Raw genomic sequence first — 16,798 nt, forward strand, 5'->3', positions numbered from 1 at the left:
CATCCCGAGAATAACATCAAAGCTAGTCATCTCCAGGAAGATAAGGTCAACACATGAAAGTCCGTCCGACTATCACGATGGAATAATCTCTCACAACTCTGTTCAAAGATACTGAAACCCCAACTAGCGTATCAACATACAACGCCTGATCTATGAAACTAACCTCTAACCCCGATGCAAATGCAAATGATGCTGAAATGAAGGAATGAGATGCACCAGAGTCAAAAAGAATACGAGCCCAAGAACCAAACACTGGAAAGATACCTCGGAGAACTGACAGTCCAGAAGTGTGGCTAGCAGGGTCACTTGATTCGAGACTGTCCTAGTCAGGGAGCAGGTACCGGTAGTGGCAAAGGGTCACGACAGAGGCCGTCACAGTTGGCTACAGTTCAGTCAAGTTTTAGACCACCGCCACCACCACAGCCTGTTATGTCTTCTCAGGGTTTCGGACTTTTGGTGAATTAAGTACACAATCATACCTTGAGAACCCATCAATGAAGACAATAAAATACATTTACCACAAACGAGTTACAATAAGAAATGGACCACAAAATTCGGTATAAATATAGTCTAAAAGACCAAATGACCGACTAGCCTCAAAATTGCGTTTCTCTGCATCTGTCCTTTAACACAACCAACGCATAAAATTCGTGACTCAATAATCTCAACATTGACCAAGCGTTCAAGTCCCTTTTGAGAGACAATCCCCAATATCTTATGCATAACATAGATAAATCATCTCTAACCAAAATACGATTTTATTTGGACGGTATCGAGTCTATTGAAAGAAGCAGGTATGATCACGTCCAGATCCATCTACCATGTCTATACCTATACTTTTACCAAGTTTGGCTCGAATATTAACATGGAAATTTTCTTTCCTCCTTTGTTTTTCTTTTTCACTACAATAGCCTTTTCTTTTTTATATCTTTTATTTCTACAGAACCAACATTTATCATTCCATTATCAATGGTTTTTCATGTATTGAATAGTCTTTCTTTATTCTGTTTAGCCTTATACACTTTTTTGCCGCCTAGTTTATTCTTGAAACAATTCTTGCTGTCACGGTAAAAAGAGCTGACTCAATTTTAACACCCTTAAGTTGCTCCCCTTCTATCACACAAAGTGCTAACAGTTGATTAATACCACATTTAACTTCTTGTGAATTATAATTCACCTTAAAAAGTTGAAAAAACCTGAGTAGAGAATAGATTACCAAGTGGACAAATAACTTATCATCAAATATGACTCCCTACTACCTCAGATCATTAACCAGCTTGCACATCTTATAGATGTACTCCCTTACTGAACCATTGCCATCATATCTCACTAACATAATCAATGTCAAATAATAGTATTGTAGTTGCTTCTTAATACCCATTAACTCTTCTTGATTAAATCAAGAAGTTCCTTGGCAATATCAAAACTAGAATACCACCCTGAATAGTATCACCAATAGAAGCATAAATTAACCTAATGGCATGGTAGTAACTTTAGTCCACCTAAAATTGCAACAATTTTTACACCTAAAAAGACTCCGCACTGGGCATATAGGTTTCTTCCTCAAAAACATGTCTTCTGGGCAATATAATTTTAACCATTCAATGGTTCAATCCTTATGAGCTATCTTTAAATTGCGGAAGCGTCTGTAATCTGAATAAATGTTATACTGAATAATACCACATAAACAACATATAAAATAATATGTCATAACTTTAGGGATTATTACTTTAATTCGTACTTGTGGTTTTAAACCGAATTTCTCACGGTATTTTACTATGTGCAAAAACCATCCACCCTGTGGGAACAAATAAAATGCCATCTAAAAATCACCTTTTGGTAAAATTTTAGATTTTTACTTTACCCCCAAACCTGCGATAAAATCGCACATAGACCTATTTGATTATATTTGAATTATTTCTAAACACTTTCACTACCTTCTGGGAAAAGGGTTATTTAGTTATAATTTAAGCACTCTCAAATATTCTACTCACTTATTCCACACTAAGACATTGATCACCTTTTGGCAGAACAAATGCCCTCATGTAGGTAAGTGTACTGTGAGACCTCAATAAGACCAATGTCTTAAAATTTCAAAAAAATAATAACTTCCGTTTTCAAAAAATAATAACCTCCATGAGCGTGTCACCTTTTGGCAAACATCACCCACTTTGGCTACCACATTTGAAACGATCACTTTACCGGTCTTCCTAAACCCCAAGGAAGACCTATAGTGCAGAAGTTTTATTTATTTAAGTTCAACAACTTCTTTATAATGCACATAAACTAAACCCAAATATTATGGAACACTTGATTTCACTTTAATATAAATGGCTTTAATACAAATAAAATAAAGCCTCCTCATACATCTTGAGAAATTACAGTGAACAATATAATAACATGCACATCAATCAAGATTTAAAAATCTTAGTTCTTTCTATACTTTAGTTGAAAGAAAATTATAAATACTTGATGCATGCATATTATTTATTCAGTAAACAATTTAAAATACTAGCTTCTTTCAATCAATCAAGTTAATACTACTTTTACTTATAGCACGCAAATCCCATAGATTTTCAAGCTAAAGCTGACTTGTATATGTAATACAATCTTAAGAACATCTACAACATTTATTCTCACCATTCATAAATAAACCACTTATTCACAATATTGTCATGTAAACAATCTAATTGATGATAAAATTTCAAAGAAAATTTCTATTCAACTATTCTTTGACATCAACTAATTACTGTACACATATTAGAACTTGTATTGAATATCATATTGATTAAATATTTAATTAGTTCACCACAGATCAGTAAATTATGCCCCATATATTCACATACTGAATATAAAATGTAAATTTTAAATTACTGTACACATTTATACATATTTACCATGATATTTAAAGCATTCATCACTCAATTGTGCACAATATAATACTATTCATCACTCAATTATGCACTATATATATATATATATATACACAATTGAGTATATATACATATATCTATATTGTGCATACAAAATTATTTGATTGTGCAAGAAATTAGAGAATACAAAATTGATCCAAAAATATAGGCATCAGTCTCTAGTTTAATCTAATGAGTTCGTCTCCACGCATACTATCTAAAATAATAATAATAATAATAATAATAATAATAATACTTTCTAATGCACGAAAATCAAGTTTGACTAAATATGCAAGTGCACCGACGCTTGGGATATAGACTTCTCTGTTCTAGGGTGGGTTGTGCGGCATCCTCAGACCAGCAGATTACTTGTGCCTAGGAATAGTTTACTTTTTGAACTCCTGTTGCAAAATATATATATATACACTACTTTTTGAACTCCTGTTGCAAAATATATATATATATATATATATATATACACTCATGACCATGACTAAAATTAATAAGTGCACCAACCAATTTGTTGTTTGTACGTATTTTTTTCCTCTTCAAAACACAAGATCAAGGACCATACCTCACAAATTTATTGCTTAACAAACAAATTTATCTATATATATATATATATAGATATATAGCATAACAAATTTATTGCTTAACAAATTCTCGTTTGACGTGCAATAAATTTGTTGTACAAAGTATTTTCAAATAGGTATGAATCAACTGATTATGCATATGCCAATACAAACAAACAATTTTTCAGATGATTAATCACTCACGAAAATCGAGGACACAAAGGTAATCAGTGCGATTTCAAATACACCGATTTAAATATGCTACATAATAAATTAATTTTTACTATATTGATTTCTACAAACCCACTAATTGTTGGGTTTAAATAATAAATAACATATAGAAATCAAAATTAATCATGAATTAAAGAGAAATTTTTGATATCATACCTGATTAGAAGATTAAACTTTAAATACTTTTGAAAATTCCTTAGTACTCTTTGAGAAATCTAAAAAAATTAGAGTGTTTTATCCTCTTCTGAGAATTGTCGATACGATAGGTCTGAATAAGGGTTTTTAAAAATCCTTATATATAACAACAATAGGGAGACACGACTTCTCTACAAACAAGCATACCTAAGTCTCTCTTCTTATCCTGGAAACTTAGATATTAATGATTAGAATTAAATTACACCAAATAAGTTGGAAAACCACAATCCAACGGTATAAAAATCATACTCCGAATTAGATCATCAAATTAGAAAGTACAACCCAATCCATCAAGTATGAATAATTACCTTACAATCCTACTTTAGAAAACGTAGTACATAAGACCAAAAAATAATTTTTATTATTTAAATATATATATAAAAATTCCAACATCATGTTGCAGATTTTCTTTAAAATCAACAAAAACTATATCAAAATCTTTTTCTTTTTCTTTTTTTCTCTCTATCTTTTTATTAAAACAGTCTCCATCGTTGGCCTCCTTAAAAATAATTTCAAATTTGTTTTTGAAGACTTTCAAATTCACTCCTTGTTATGTCACTCTCTTCCCTGTCCGGAGCAGATATTGGGTGAGTGGGCAATGTCTTGGTATAAATATGCTCACCGAATTATCAATAAAGATAAGTTCTCAAAAAATCATATGCATCTTATTAGTTTATATTAGTGAAAAATAATATCATTAAATATGATAATTTCCTTATAATGTCATTTCTTATTTACATAATTAATCTAATATATCTAACTATTGAACACTCTATAAAAATAAAAACTTTACAATTATTCAATGAAATGAGTGCCACTCAAATAAAAATTTCTCTCAGTTAATCTAAATATTATATATATATATATATATATATATATATATATATATAAATATGAATGAGCTGGCATACATGGCTCATATTTTTTTCGTCTTGGAGAATTTTATACGATCACTAGTTCATTTAAACACCGCGTTGAAAAAAAAACAAGAGGTTGAATAAAAGCTGTTAACTGATTAAAGTTGAACCCTTCACTTTCAAAAAAATTTAAAATATCAGAATTGCCCTTCTCTTTTGACTCTAATTCTAGCTTTAAGCTGATTAAATTAAGAGAAAATTATATTTTGGTGACCAAAATTAAACATAATTGTTATATAGTGACTTTAAAGTCAAAAAAAGGTGAATAGTGACCAATCTTAAAACTTAATTGATATTTAGTGACCATTTAAGGATAATTTGGTCAAAAACACTTAAAAGTTTAATAAACATTTTAAAAATAAAATTTAGATGATAAAATTGACATCCAATATAAATAATAAGTCATTAAATTCATCCTCCTCCTACTCTCTCTCTCTCTAATCCAACGTTTTCTTTTTTTCCTTTTTAGTTTATAATTTACCAATTTAAAAAATTAAGATTTCTTTACCAACATTATCTTTTTTTCACCCTTTATCTATTTTTCAAGGCTCTCAACCATCTAATATTTTCCTTTTTAGTTTACAATTTACCAATTAAAAAATTAAAATTTCTTTATCAGCATTATTTCTTTTCCATCATTTATTTATTTTTCAAGTCTCTCCAACATGAACGCTCATAACATTTACAGTGGCAAATCATACTTTTGAAACACCCTTTAACAGTTAGTAAAATTATGAAATTAATCAACAATAGTCATTATTTCTTGAACTATAACTAAGTAGTATTAAAAATTTCTAAAAATTACAATCTTATATCTTAAGAAAGATCTCTCAGACAAATCAACTCGTAAAGTATAATAACTATATCTTGAAAATAATGAATAAGAAGAAAATTTACAATTTTCTCGTCATGTCTCTTAGAACCTTGAAGAAAATGATGTATAATATCCATCATCAGTTCTCTCTCATCTTGATCTTCTCGTCAGAGACTCACCTTAATAATTTGTTGTCTTTTTATTAGTCAATTTAAGTAAGTGTTTATTTAGGTTAATATAAAGGGTAAATTTGTCTACTTACATAATAATATATTATAAGAAGGCTATTTAGGTAATAAATTATCAAATAATCACTTAATATCAATTAAGTTTCAAAATTGGTCATTATTCATCTTTTTTTGACTTTAAAATCACTATATAGCAATTATGTTTAATTTTGATCACCAAAATATAATTTTCCCTTAAATTAATCGCGCTATTTTAAAAAATCAAGTCCAATGGAAGGTGGTTGGGTCATCTTATTCTTACCCACCAAAGCTCAATTTTCCATAAATCTGAAATCAGCTACGCTACTGTGGCACGTCGTATTATCACCCCCACGGCGACTTTTGCAACGAAACCAGAGAAACAAGGAGGTTAAGAGAGAAGTCAAGTCAAGAATGGAGTCCCTGATCGTGATTTGGAATTAAAAACTTGCCCAAATGTGAGGACTACAATTAAAACCCCTTTTGTGTTCAATTCATTCATTCCCTTCTCTTCTCGTTGCATTTATAGCTTCCATTCTTAACAGTGTCCTTTCTCTCTCTATGCATATATAGAGAGAATCAGAGTGTTTTCTCTCTCGAAACTGGAGAAATATTGATGGGTACAGTGATGGAGTCTACAGGGGTTGAGGGTGCAATTGGGGTGCAAGATAACTTGGATAGCAATGAGATAGAGCTAACCAAAATTGGAATCATGAGAGACTTCATCCAAACTCAAAATCCCTCTGCAAAGGTCAAACTCTATCTCTCTCTTTTTCTCTTTCTATTGATGTTCTTGTTTCCTGTTTTGAATTATTTGTTTTGTACAATCAAAATTAATTGAATTTCTTCTGAATGTTTCTGTTTGTTTGATTACTAGTTACTCTTTCATCTTGGTTAATTGTGTTTAACAAACTATGAGGAACAAACTATATCTTCATGACACAACATGTGTGTGTGGATATGTGAATCCTCTACTGTGCAATAAACCATTATCCTTTGCCTTTGTTTTGACTTTTAAGTATATACATATATGCATATATCAGATGCATTTTGATTAATGTGATACATAAATGAATTTTATCCAGGTTCACTATCTTGGAACATGAATATTTTTATTTATTTTTTAATTCATTGGCGAAAAATTCACACACCCAGTTGTCCTTACGAGGACTCGAACGCTAACCATCCCTTTTGGAAGGTAAAGGAGATACCACTGGGCTACAGAACCTTTGGTAATATGAGTCTTCTTAATTTGTGTATTTTTTCCCCGAATTAATTCATGTATTTTGAGAATTGAATGCATTTACGAAACACATTTGAGGGGTCTATATGAAGACCATACTTTGCTTACTCAAATGATGATTAAGGTCAATCCCTACTCAAACTCAGCTAGGTTTATGAAGTTTTTTCTTCTTATATGCTTTTGGACATTCTGAGAAGGCATTAGGTGTTTCTTCTTATATGGTTGCGGCTCAAATGACAAGCACAGAGACACATATATTAACAAACAAATTTGAATATGAAAGAAAAATAAGTAGATGCTTTTCTTGTGAAAATATTAGTTTGTAAACAACTAAAAATATATACCTTTACAAGATACATCGATTGTAGAAAAATGACTCACCTAAACTATTCTACTCCAAATTTTGAAGGGCATAATGGTAAAATTTTTAAGATACTTTCCATTTATTTTTGTCCCCAAACATGAGCCTGAGTCGATTCTATCCTTCAGTTTTTTTTCCCTCCTTACGATAAAAAGGGACTACATTGTCGTTTCCTTTCTTTTCTTTTCCCTCAGAGTTAGTATTATCTTTTCTTTTTCCTCACAACTGAAATTCCAGCTGTATAGCGCAATGTAAAAGATTGTCTGAGAATGTGGGTCAGGACTAGGGCAGACACTTCATGTAAATTTTGCTGATGCCCTAACATTAGATCTGTACATGGTCCAACCTTCCTGCACACAACATTGGAAAAGTGTAGTGCATTGGAAAGGTCAACACTGTGTACCAGGCTACCGGCCTTGAACTCCTGCGTTCAATTTGCCCATGTACCGCACGGAAAACACAGACTTCTTAGTAGTTAAATCAACATCCCTTTATATGTAAAATAAATTTTCATCCCGAAACTCACACATACTCATTCTACATTAAGGGCTTCACTGGCATATGGTTACTTGAATCAGTACTCTGACAGGCTTATTTTGTGTTGTGTGTGTGTTTTCCTTGGGATTGCAGGATGTAGATGATTTTATGATCAGGAGATTTCTGCGAGCTCGTGATCTAGATATTGAAAAGGCTTCCAATCTACTTCTAAATTACCTAAGCTGGAGGCAAGCATTTGTTCCCAACGGCTTTATATCTACATCAGAGATTTCAAATGAACTTGCCCAAAAAAAGCTTTTTATGCAAGGACTGGATAAGATGGGACGCCCCATAGTAGTTGCCTTTGGTTCCCAACATAAACCTAGCAAAGGGAGTCTAGAGGAATTCAAGCGTACGTTATTGCATTTAATCCATATATAGTATTTGAAACCACATTAGCAACTTAATCTGATTTCAAATCTCAGCAAAAGCCTCATTGATCAATCTTTCATTAAGCTAAATTGTCCTCTTTTTTCTTTTTTTTCATGTACAGGTTTTGTGGCGTACTCTCTCGACAAAATTTGTGCAGGGTATATTTTCTGTCTGAGTACATTTGATTTCTCTGTCTCGCTTTATTCCAATGGAAAACAGATATCTAGAAAATGGGACCTCAGTGTTCTTGAATGAAGAGCATATCATTGCAGTATTGACGTGGATAAGCAATTAAATTGATAAATGATTGTTAGATGAATGTGATGTTGTCGGCCTATCCATTTCTTGGAAACCTGCCTTGTGAAACTTAATGTTAAAGCCACATTATTTCATTTTGTTGGACTGTACAAGTAGTTAATTTTTAATTTTTCGTTGAATACAGTGGAAATAAGGTCTACTTTCTCTAATGTTGGAATATTTCAGCAAATTGACTTTATTAATACTTTATGGTATCTTTATCTGTCAGAATGCCGAGAGGACAGGAAAAGTTTGTCTGCATCGGAGACCTTGAAGGATGGGGATATTCTAATAGTGACATTCGCGGACATCTTGCTGCTCTATCAATCTTGCAGGTTTGAGTTCTCACCATATTTAGTATTTCACTACGGAACATGTCAAGATTAAGAAAAACACTCTCTGTAGGTTGTCTAAAGTATTTCTTCCGCTAGTGAAATTTCTTCTGCCTCTTCATATTGTATATGAAGTAGCAATATATCCTCTTTCAATTATAGGATGCAAATTTGACTCAAACCATAAAATGCTTATTTTTGTAATCTGGCAGGATTGTTTTCCAGAGAGGCTAGGCAAGTTATTTATAGTCCACCCGCCTTACATGTTTATGACAGCATGGAAAGCTGTTTACCCGTTTATTGACAACAAAACCAAAAAGAAGGTAACTCTTTCTCTTTCAAGACAGACTACATCAAATTCTTGTAAACCTGGATTGCATTGCATTGATAGAACTTTTTTGCCACTTAAAATATTATCAAAACATGTGGTTTTCGGACCATTGACTAGAAAAAGATTCATATATTGTCTTTGTCTCTGATATGATCAGAATGACACTATATCTGCTTAAAACAAATATGGTTCTTGTCAATGCCATTATGGAACCTCAATTCAGTCATCAGTTTTGGTCCTTGAAATCAAACCATAACAAAATGTTTGTTCATACCTTTTAAATAAATGAAGGGAAGTTTAAGAGAGAGAATTAAGATTGAGCAAGTTTGAATACGTCAAGAACATCATAGTTGCCCCATATCCAAAATGTTAGAATTTCAAAAATTGAAGCAAAATTGGATGGTAACGACTGCAAAAGGCAAACATGTTTAAACGAACATATCTCGTCTACAAATCGTTGAGCATTTTTTTGTCATCAAGAGCTGATTCTAATATCATGTTTACCACATTTTTGACAGATAATTTTTGTTGAGAACAAAAAATTGAGACCGACGTTGCTTTGCGACATTGATGAGAGCCAACTTCCAGATACATATGGAGGCAAACTACCATTAGTTCCAATCCAGGACTCTTGATAAGCTGATCCCTGTTGTCTAGATTTCCTCTTGTATGGTCTACTATTACTAACTTAGCTTAATAGTTAGATATGTCACATTCATATATCAAGCAACATTGTTCCATTATTTGCCTCCAGGGTTTTCTACTATTACTCAACACACCATGGATTCTTCATCCACTGAATTTAATGTTGAAACTTGATATGAGCATACATTATTTGAAAAAACGCTTGTTTCCCTCCTAGTCATTCTAAAGATAGTCTCGCATTGAGAAAAACTTAATCACTCGAATTATAATGATGACATGGTGTCACCAGTTTATTAAATATTGACACGTAATGATAGAATTCACTAAAATAAAGCATTTTTAGTTGTGACACGATAGAATTGGTTTGTAGTACAGATAACGAAGTATTAAAGTTGCATAGAAGTCTTTCTCGTATCATTGACCTCCCTGCAATAAATTCAAACTAGTTTTTTGACACTTCAATTTTCATTTGAGTCATGATATTTAGGCCCTTCAGTTAGCCTATTTGTCAAATTTAAAAAATTAAGGGCATTAATTAGCTAAATAGTTGCTTGCCTTAATTGTTTCACTCTTACAAATCTGGATATCATTTGGGCATTATCTATTGGTAGAACGCCAAGCTTCTCAAGCGGGTTTGCGCATATTCAAATCCCTAAAAAAAAAAAAAATAATCACTTTCTTTTTCATATTAGTTGTTGGCTCTCCCATAATTTTATAACATGACATGACTCATTTTAGTTGTTGGCTCTCCAATAATTTTATATAACATAACATATGGTTGTTGGCTCTCCCATAATTTTATAACATGACATGACTCATTTTAGTTGTTGGCTCTCCAATAATTTTATATAACATAACATATGGTTGTTGGCTCTCCCATAATTTTATAACATGACATGACTCATTTTAGTTGTTGGCTCTCCTCTCTCATAATTTTATATCTTAGACATAAATCATTAATCTTTTTAGTAGTTAGACAAATCTAATGTAGAAATACTTTTCGAAAATTATTATTACTCGTATTTCAACTCATTTTTTCATCTCTTTCAAGATTAAAAATGCGCGAAATGTCATATTTATACGGTCATTTTTGTAATACATTTTTAATCCAAAATATCATAAATTTTAGGGTAAAGTGCAAAAAACTCCCTTGAAATATTGTCATTTTGCAAATACTGCTAAACTAAAAAAATTTCCCTGAACTATTGATTTGTTGTAATTAAAGACAAACACGTCACACAAGACTATTTTGCCCTTTCTCATTAAAATTTTTATTTCTTATTAAATTATTTTTATTATCTTTTCTCTTATCTAAATATTAAATATACTAGTTATCTTAATTTTATTATAACTATCAATTTATTATAAAAATGAAAAAAAAAAAAGATAAATAGATTTGTAACTACCATTTTCTAAAATAATTAACTCATTATTAAAATTTTATTATTTATAATAAAAATTATTATAACCAGTTTAAACTTTTTTACCGTAGAAAAATATCTTCTTTTTTTCATATAATATATTGATAAAAATAATAACAAATTACTTAAATAAAAAATACCTTCTTTTTCGTGTAATACATTCATGAAAAATCAAATCATTAATTAAATTTTTTTAACAATTTCTACTGAATATTTTTATTTAAACAATTAATTTTAAAAATTAAAGGTAAATTAATTTATGCAAATTTAATGAAGAATATGTCTTCAAATTAATTTGAATTTTTTCATAATTTATTACAATAAGAAAAATATATTAAGTGTAATTCAATAAGAAATGGCATAATGGTCATTTAATGAAATAAAGTATAGGTATTGAGGTATTTTGCAACAAAATGTGATAATTTAGGGTGTATTATGCACATAATATAGTTCAGGAGAATTATCTACAAATTGAAACATAATTTCAATAGAGTTTTTCTCACTTTATCCTATATTTTTAAAAGTAAAATATGCCAATAATAAATGTCATGTCTTCCAAACCCTCTTCTTCTCTCTCCACCATGGTTAGGTACACGACTCTTTTTCAAGTCCATATGCAATTTGTATTGGCTAGTTTATACTAACTTTGTCCGAATTCGTTACACTATGACCGATATTACAACCATAACCGACACTGCAAACCATGCTCTTCACCTACCACCAGCTAGGCGGCCACCAAAGATATACACAACTCGTTAGGTCAAATTTTTTGATATGCATATATGGAGGAGAGAGGAGAGAGGAGAGAGGAGAGAAAGAAAAAGTGTGTATGTAAACAACCGGCACCAGTATTAAATCCCTACTCCTCAAAGGAAATTTAAGAGTTCAAGCCTGCATCAGCATCTAAGTACCCAAAAAAAAAGTATGTATATATACATATATATCAGGTTATTAGGGCAGATTTGAAAATTTGCACGGTCTAAAAACAATTATGCGGTAGGTACTTCCATTAGAATGAAAAATGAAATAGATCTTCTGATTCTTTTATGGTGGAAAATTTGGCATCTTGATTTACCATTTTTTTCTGCTTAGATTTTTTGCAAAACTAGTTTTCTGGGTGTTGGATTTTTTTCTTTCTTTCTTGAAAGACTCTTTTTAGTAGTTAAGATGCACACACCTATCCCAATTAGATATATTGTTGTGAATCATTTTCCCTGGAAAAATCGATTTTTCACTCATGTCTCAAAATAATTATTAGAAATTACCCCACCTTTGGTTAGTGCTATGATTGCTATCTGTTTCATGAGTAGTTGCAGAAGCATCATAAAGCACTATTCTGTTTTTTTTGTCATATTTTGTGTTTGTTCTTGTTAGTCTTTGCTTGGGCTTGTGTGATCTCTACCACTATTTGATGTAATAACAGAGGGAGCAAGTTACCTGTCAAAAAAATAATACAAACCGACAACAGAGGTAGTAAAAACCCCAAGTTTGATCTTCTACACCTTTTTCTCAAATTTCAAATTATTAGTAAATTGATTTGGCCACACAATCAGTCAATTGATTTTGCCAATGTAATAATGAGAGAGAGGAGAGGGATAGAAATATCTTTCTAAACACCAATCAACTCTTAGTGAGTAACACAAAGTCATTTTTACGCTTTACACTACTGAAAAGTAACATGGATGACAGTATTTTACTATGACTAATATTTTTTCTCTCATGAGAGAACTATGATCTCACTTTTATTTTTTATTTAATTGTATTAAATAATTTATTTGACTTTTTTTATATATATCAAAAAAATTATTTTATTCCATAATTAAATAGTTATCTTTCCATCCGAAAATATTTGTCTGTCTTTTTATTTTGAAATATCTTAAAAATATATGTCTCATTTCAAAAATGGATGAAATATTTTTTATAACATTCTCAAATTGCTATTTTGCCTTTTAACAATTTACTCTTAATAATACAACAAAAAAAATTAAGAAAAATGATTATTACACCAAATAGTATTACCCTGAATGATTATTACACCAAAGAGTAAATTATTACAACAATTTACTCTTAACATGAATGATAATATTTTACTATGACTGATATTTTTTCTCACATGAGAAGAACTATGATCTCTCTTTTATTTTTAATTTAATTTTATTAAATATTTTATTTGATTTTTTTACATATCTCAAAAAATTATTTTATCCCATAATTAAATAGTTATCTTTCCATTCCAAAATATTTGTCTATCCTTTTATTTTGAAATATCTCAAAATACATGTCTCATTTCAAAAATGGACAAAATATTTTTTATAACATTCTCAAATTGCTATTTTGCCTTTTAAAAATTTACTCTTAATAATACAATAAAAAAAAAATTAAGAGAAATAATTATTGCACCGAATAGTTAGTGGATTGTTAAATTTACTATTTTAATTTGTTATGCAATAAATAAGAAATAAAGCCCTCCATCTAATTATATTTAATAAAAATAATTAATTAAAAATTATTTAATTAAATAATTCATTGCAAATATTCAATATAAATATCACTACTCAAAAATTAATTCTCGAAACAGGTCAAGAATTTTGGGACCAAGTATGGCTGTTCCTATTACTCTGTACCAAACCAGCCAAAGTTGTACCATTAGGCTTTAAATACTACTCCGTGTTGTAGTATTTAAATACCCTATAATGAAGGTTGTTGGGTGATGTCAACGCGCTGATTAGAACACGTTTACAGAAATGTGGCACGTGTATCATGCTTTTGCAACGAAAAGAGAAGGAAATGAGGTTAAGAAAGAAGTGGAGGTTCATTAATGGTGTCCCTTATTTGGAAATACGAAAAACTTACTAAATGTGAGGGGACAAGTAGGGCTATTCATTATTTCTTCACTTGTCGGCACAGCATTTATTTATAGCTTCCATTCTCATCAGAGTCATTGTCTCTCTCTCTCTCTCTCTAGACTCTGTTCTCTCTCTCTCTCTCTAAATTGGAGAAAATATCAATCTATCAATGGGTTCGGCTGTGGAGCAAATGGGTACAGTGATGGAGTCTACAGGGGTTGAGAGTGCAAGTGGGGAACAAGAAATGTTGGAAAGCAATGAGATTGAGCTCACCAAAATCGGAATCATGAGAGCCTTTATCCAAACTCAAAATCCCTCTGCAAAGGTCAATCTCTATCTCTCTGTTTTGATTTTTTTTTTTTTTTTGAATCTTGACAAAAAAAACACTTATTTGCGCGTACAGACACCCAAACTCGAACACAGAGGAAGAAGGTTATCCCATTGGACTAGATTGTTTGATTACTAGTTACTCTTTAATTTTGGCTAATTGTGCTTTACAAACTATAGGTAACAATCAATATCTTCATGAATCATGACACAAATTAACAAACAAATTTGAATATGAAAGAATTAAGTAGATGCATTTTTTGTGAAAATATTAGTTTGTAAACTTATATTCTTTCATAGGATATATTGACGGTGGGAAAATAACTTGCCTAACTGTTCTACTTCAAATGTAGAAGAGCATAGTTTCAAATTTGTTTATGTTATGTTTGGCAGCATTGAATTGGCGAATTGAATTTGGAATTGAAAAAAATTTAGTACAAATTTGTAACTAAACTTCTTCCGATTCCAATCTAAAGTTAAGAATTTATTTTATTTTATTTTAATACTTTAATTTTTTAAGAATTTATGAAAATATTCTCACTAAAATTACAACTCACCCCTATTGGATTTTTTTTTTTTTCATTTTATACTTCAAATTTTTGAGAATTTATGAAGAAGACCACACTATATAAGTTTGTCCCAACAAATTAAAAGGCCGCCCCCTCACAAAATTTTTTGGGTCCATCACTGGCAGGAAGTAGATGATTTGATGATCAGGAGATTTCTGCGAGCTCGTGATCTAGATGTTGAAAAGGCTTCCAGCCTTCTTCTAAAGTACCTAAGCTGGAGGCGAGCATTTGTTCCTAACGGCTCCATTTCTGCGTCACAGATTTCAAATCAACTTGCAGATAAAAAGATTTTTATGCAAGGAGTGGATAAGATGGAACGACCCATAGTAGTTGCCTTTGGTTCCAAACATAAACCTACCAAAGGGAACCTAGAGGAAATTAAGCGTACGTTATTGCATTTAATCCATATATATATAGTGTTTGAAACCACATTAGCAACTTAATCCTATTTCAAATCTCAACAAAAGCCACGTTGATCAATCTTTCGTTTGCTAAGCTAAATTGTTCTCTCTTTTGGTTTTTTTTTTTTTTTTTTCATGTACAGGTTTTGCGGTTTATGCTCTTGACAAAATTTGTGCAAGGTATATCATCTGTTTGAGTACATACCGTTCATTTGATTTCTCTGGCTCATTTGAACAGATATCTAAAAAATGGGACGTTAATGTTGTTGAATGAAGAGCACATCATTGCAGTCTTGATTGGGATAAGCAATTAAATAGATGCATGATTATTCATTTTTCATTTTTCATTTCTCTAATGTGGGAATATTTCAGCAAATTGAGATTGTTATACTTCATCTTTATATTTCAGAATGCCGAGAGGACAGGAAAAGTTTATCGGTGTTGTAGAGCTTGAAGGATGGGGATATTCTAATAGTGACATTCGCGGATATCTTGCAGCTCTATCCATCTTGCAGGTTTCACTTCTCACCATAACTCAACGCACCCTTCTGCTAGTGAAAATTTTCTTCTGTATCTGCAAATTGAATTTAAGTATCAAGAAAATATGTTTTGAATTATTGGGTGCAAATTTGACCCGCACCATTTTTAACATTGGCAGGATTGTTACCCAGAGAGGCTAGGCAAGATATTTATAGTCCACGCGCCTTACATGTTTATGACTGCATGGAAAGCTGTTTACCCTTTCATCGACAACAAAACCAGAAAGAAGGTAATTTTCTCTTTCGAGACAGAGACTACCATCAAATTCTTATAATTTTTGTTGAGAAGAAGAAATTGAGACCGACGTGGAGCATTGAAGAAATTCTAATATCATGTTTACCACCTTTTTTGCAGATAAATTTTGTTGAGAACAAAAAACTGAGACCGACGTTGCTTGGCGACATTGATGAGAGCCAACTTCCAGATATATATGGAGGCAAACTACCATTAGTTCCAATCCAGGACTGTTGATAACTTTTGTGCTATACTACTGCTAGCTTAGATTTGATAGTTAGATATCACATTCATGTATCAAAGCAGGCATTGTTCTACCATCTGCCTCCAGGATGTTTACCATTACTGAACACGCCACCATTTATTCTTCTTAATCACACGTTGTGTGAAAATGCATCTGATTGAACCACATTAGCGTTTAGAATGCAGCACCTATTCATCGGTGACTAGAAATCGGTTTCAGTCCAATTTTTCTAGAAATTCATGTTATCCCAA

General features: G+C 31.2%; 2 protein-coding genes across 3 annotated transcripts; both read left to right on the top strand.

Annotated features, from left to right (window-relative positions):
- Positions 1–6,129: 6,129 nt before the first annotated feature.
- LOC132276148 (uncharacterized) lies at positions 6,130–10,069 on the top strand. 2 transcript variants are annotated; one of them, XM_059777433.1, is made up of 7 exons: positions 6,130–6,305; positions 6,393–6,598; positions 8,082–8,340; positions 8,482–8,518; positions 8,887–8,992; positions 9,202–9,312; positions 9,839–10,069. In XM_059777433.1, the coding sequence occupies exons 2-7, from the start codon at positions 6,464–6,466 to the stop codon at positions 9,953–9,955; spliced, it is 765 nt and encodes a 254-aa protein (XP_059633416.1). In that variant the 5' UTR covers positions 6,130–6,305; positions 6,393–6,463; the 3' UTR covers positions 9,956–10,069. The 2 variants fall into 2 exon arrangements, with proteins under 2 accessions (XP_059633416.1, XP_059633417.1); XM_059777434.1 differs by having other exon boundaries at positions 6,421–6,598.
- A 4,164-nt stretch (positions 10,070–14,233) lies between these two features.
- LOC132276150 (uncharacterized) lies at positions 14,234–16,735 on the top strand. Its single transcript, XM_059777436.1, has 6 exons — positions 14,234–14,557; positions 15,254–15,512; positions 15,673–15,709; positions 15,939–16,044; positions 16,188–16,298; positions 16,424–16,735. Exons 1-6 carry the CDS (start codon positions 14,402–14,404, stop codon positions 16,538–16,540), a joined length of 786 nt encoding a protein of 261 aa, XP_059633419.1. The 5' UTR covers positions 14,234–14,401; the 3' UTR covers positions 16,541–16,735.
- Positions 16,736–16,798: the final 63 nt, after the last annotated feature.

The sequence above is a fragment of the Cornus florida genome, unplaced genomic scaffold (genome assembly GCF_030987335.1).
Source record: "Cornus florida cultivar Cherokee Brave unplaced genomic scaffold, ASM3098733v1 CherokeeBrave_3.0.0_Hap2_Chr10, whole genome shotgun sequence".
Lineage (NCBI taxonomy): Eukaryota > Viridiplantae > Streptophyta > Magnoliopsida > Cornales > Cornaceae > Cornus > Cornus florida.

What these genes read in the sequence shown, in the direction of transcription:
- LOC132276148 (XM_059777433.1), top strand. Translation starts at nt 6,464, where the DNA reads ATGGGTACAGTGATGGAGTCTACAGGGGTTGAGGGTGCAATTGGGGTG. An exon ending in CTCAAAATCCCTCTGCAAAG is followed by an intron (nt 6,599 to 8,081) that starts GTCAAACTCTAT and finishes TTGGGATTGCAG; the next exon opens with GATGTAGATGATTTTATGAT. An exon ending in ACAACAAAACCAAAAAGAAG is followed by an intron (nt 9,313 to 9,838) that starts GTAACTCTTTCT and finishes CATTTTTGACAG; the next exon opens with ATAATTTTTGTTGAGAACAA.
- LOC132276150 (XM_059777436.1), top strand. Translation starts at nt 14,402, where the DNA reads ATGGGTTCGGCTGTGGAGCAAATGGGTACAGTGATGGAGTCTACAGGG. An exon ending in GAACCTAGAGGAAATTAAGC is followed by an intron (nt 15,513 to 15,672) that starts GTACGTTATTGC and finishes TTTCATGTACAG; the next exon opens with GTTTTGCGGTTTATGCTCTT. An exon ending in CTTGACAAAATTTGTGCAAG is followed by an intron (nt 15,710 to 15,938) that starts GTATATCATCTG and finishes TTTATATTTCAG; the next exon opens with AATGCCGAGAGGACAGGAAA.